The sequence below is a fragment of the Dipodomys ordii genome, unplaced genomic scaffold (genome assembly GCF_000151885.1).
Source record: "Dipodomys ordii isolate 6190 unplaced genomic scaffold, Dord_2.0 Scaffold76, whole genome shotgun sequence".
Taxonomy (NCBI): domain Eukaryota; kingdom Metazoa; phylum Chordata; class Mammalia; order Rodentia; family Heteromyidae; genus Dipodomys; species Dipodomys ordii.
In genome coordinates this window covers 8,163,270-8,166,540 of record NW_012267292.1, presented here as the reverse complement: position 1 = coordinate 8,166,540, position 3,271 = coordinate 8,163,270, and the positions used below count along the sequence as shown (strand labels likewise).

The following is a 3,271-nucleotide window of genomic DNA, read 5'->3' as shown; positions in this document are numbered from 1 at the left end:
TTTCCATTTTACTAGCAAGGAAACTGAAACATAGGTTAAGAAACTCATACAAAGTCACCCAACTGGCTTCTGGTGGCCCTAGATCTGAATCCAGGGGTTAGACTCCTAAGCCTATTATAATGAGGCTTACCCTCTGTCCCGGCCACGGCCAGGCCACGTACAAGCCCTTAGCAGGACACACATCCAGTCTCCTCTCTCCTTCTCACTTCCCTCCCTTTCTCGCCTTTCTCCTTAATAGTTTCCAGGTTCGTGGCCACTGGGCTGCCAGAGGCCACTGGGTGTCCAGAACTTCTATTCCCAGCAAGCTTTGCGTCCTCCCCACCCTGGGGTTCGGCACTCGGGGGCCCCTCCCGCGCAGCCTCTGCTGGGGCGCGGATCCAGGACAGCCGAGGGTCGGCGAGCGGCGCGCAGCGACACCCGCGGGGCGGGGCGGGGCCGGAACCGGGGCGGGGCTGTCCGGCGGGCCGGGCGTACAGGTGGCTCCTCCTTCGCCTCTCCAAGCCGGGGCCGCGCCAGGCTCTGTGCCCGGCTGCCCAGCGAGTGCCTTTGTGCCCTGTTCGCGGGGAGCCCGCTACGGCCGCTGCCAGCCCTCGTCCATTGTTTCTCTTCCCTGTCCTATCGCGGCAGGTGCCAGCGGCTTGGGGAACCGCACGTGCCAGCGAGGCGGCTGCAGAGCGGAACCCGCGGGCGCCGGCCGGGGCGTCGGCGGGGGGGAGATGAAGCTTCTGAAGCCGTGGTGGGCGGCGGACGGCGGCCTCCTGCACCTCACCCTCCTGCTGAGCCTGGCTGGGCTCCGCGTGGACCTGGACCTCTACCTGCTGCCGCCGCCGCCCGCCCCGCTCAGGGATGAGCTGCTGTGGCTGGGCGGCCCGACCCGCCCGGCACACGCGCTCAGCCCCTTCCCCGCCTTGGGAGAGTGGGGGCGCACCGGCCCGCAGCACCCCAAGGGCTGGGCGTCGGACCCCGGGGCACCCCTCGAGGGCCAGCTGCTCCGCGAGGTGCGCGCCCTGGGGGTCCCCTTCATCCCCCGCACTCGAGTGGATGCGTGGCTGGTGCACAGCGTGGCGGCTGGAGACGCCGACGGCGCTCGCGGGCTGTTCGGCGCCGCCTCGTCGGCGGGAGAAGTCGGCGCCAACGTGGACAGCAGCAGCCAAGCGGCGCCGGGGAGCGGCGGGGACCCCCGAGAGGCTCTCAGTAGCCCTTTGGCCGCCACCGAGGAGGAGGAGGAGGCGGAGGCAGCGGCCGAACCGACGGCACAGGTGCAGGACGCGGGTGGACGCGCGGGCCAGGTAATTGGAGAGCGGGACGCGATCGGGGGCAGGGACCACGCCTATCCCTTCTGGAGCCAAGGGGGGGGGGGACCAGCTGGGAACCCTGGAGGGCTCACCCAGGCGCTCCATTCTGAACCCCTAGACTCTGCTTCCCCCGCCCCCCGCCGTCCCCTCTTTTGTGAATCCGAATGGAGATCGTTAGTGCTATCGCTGGGGTTCGGGGTGACATTATCCGCTCGGGTGCTTGATGGCTGGGGTGGGGAGGAGGGAGGAGGGTGTTGATTTTGTGGCTCGCGTGCGCCGAGAAGTCTTTCTCCCGAACCTGTGCGGGAGTGAAAGATACGGTGGAAGGCTGACCCCATCCCCAGGCCTAGCGCAGGGCCCTCACCCTGAGTCTAACCCAGTTGTTTGGCCTTCCTCCTGGCATGAGGAGCTTAATCAATAACCACTCGGTCCCTCTGCGATCCAACAACCCCTCCCACCCCAGCCTAAGTTCCTCTTTGGGTAGCGAAACCCGAGACTTTGACAGTCGCCCGTGACCCGCCAGTTCCCTTTGGTTTAGGTGCTCAACTCCTGCAGCCGTTTCACTTTTTCTTTTTTCTGAAATAAAGCTCGCCAAGATCTAAGGCTTAAAGTGTCTTCCGGACGATGTACACATTTGGAGTTCCTGCTTGGGGCGGGGGTGGGGGAGAAGGTAGGGAAGGAAAGCTTTTACAGTACCTCCTGGGTGGAAACTTGAGGGTTAACTGCTGAGGATCCCCACGCTTCCTGGGATGTTGTTTTTGTGAAGTGCAGTCATATGCAAAATGGGAATTGGGGCTAAACTGGTTTGTTTGCAGCTCCGGAGAGTCTGTGTAGGCAGTTGCTAGACGGGCTTCTCCACCCTCCCTCGTAGGGGTCATTGTGTGAAGTGTTAGTGATTCACTGTTATGCTGATCTGATCCCTTCCTTTCTCTGGGGACCTGACCTAATGGTGGGGACGGGGTGGGGGGGTAGGGGGGGAGGCGTTCATGGATGGACTCTTGTCTATTCAGAACAAAGAAAGAGCTCCCCTCCCCCTTCCTATGCACACTGGGATAGGGTCCGTTGGTACATTTCCTGGTTGTATAATACAGAGTTGAAATGCCAGCTGGATGCCATAGCAGGTGGCACCCTGTCCCCTTTCCTGCTGAATGCCATTCTGCTTGCAAAGTGTACAGGGACTTAGTGAGAGGGAGTCTGTTCACCCTCAGTCCTTCCCTCCTAGCATCACCTGGATGATACCTATTTAGACTAGAAGGCTGGCCTTGGAGCCAACTATGGGGCCTGAATCCAGCCAGACCACCTTGGAATCCTGGAATCCCTCTTTCCTAGAGGAGAGAGTCAAGTCCATTCAGGGCTGTTCTGTGGGCAGAGGAGCCAGTTGGACTGGCTTGTGTGCTGTTGGACTGCTTTCGCTGTGGGTGACTGGGTTCTGTGCATTCTAGCAGTGATCTGCCTGCTGGAGCATCCCAGTGCGTTCACATTCAGTTAGAACACAATATTTAAGGGAATAAGCCCAGCAAGGTTAGAGGACTTGGCTGGTCATACATTAGTTAATGCCAGAAGCGAAACCAGAGCCTCATCTCCGGTCTCCTAGACTAGCAAATTAATCAAGCAACTGCACTGTGGTCAGGCTCTTGGGACAATTATGCATTTGGAATGGGATAACACAGTCCTCCACTCAGCCTACGTCCTGGGCCTAAGATAACCAGTCTGTGGTGCTAGATTGATTAAGTGATTTGGATTTTGGGGACAGGTCTCGTAATATAACCCAGGCTGATCTTGAACTTGTGATCCAATTTGACCAGCCTTCCAAGTGAAGAGCATGTACTTGACAGAGGTTAAAAACAAAAAAAAGCAGCAAATTTTTGAAAAGCAGACACATAATGAAGATCATGACTTGGAGGGAAAATGAGCTAGAAAACCCGCTGGTGGCTCACGCCTGTAATCCTAGCTACTCAGGAGGCTGAGATCTGAGG

At 59.3% G+C, this 3,271-nt stretch overlaps 1 protein-coding gene across 3 annotated transcripts in view; it reads left to right on the top strand.

The window, feature by feature from the left end:
* The first annotated feature begins 512 nt into the window (after window positions 1-512).
* Nfe2l3 (nuclear factor, erythroid 2-like 3) overlaps window positions 513-3,271 on the top strand; it is a 32,848-nt gene continuing 30,089 nt past the window's right edge. For all 3 annotated transcript variants that reach the window (XM_013024433.1, XM_013024432.1, XM_013024431.1), the window contains exon 1: window positions 513-1,289. In XM_013024433.1, coding sequence (XP_012879887.1) covers window positions 717-1,289 — 573 coding nt within the window. In that variant the 5' untranslated portion in view covers window positions 513-716. The remainder of the gene's footprint in view (window positions 1,290-3,271) is intronic.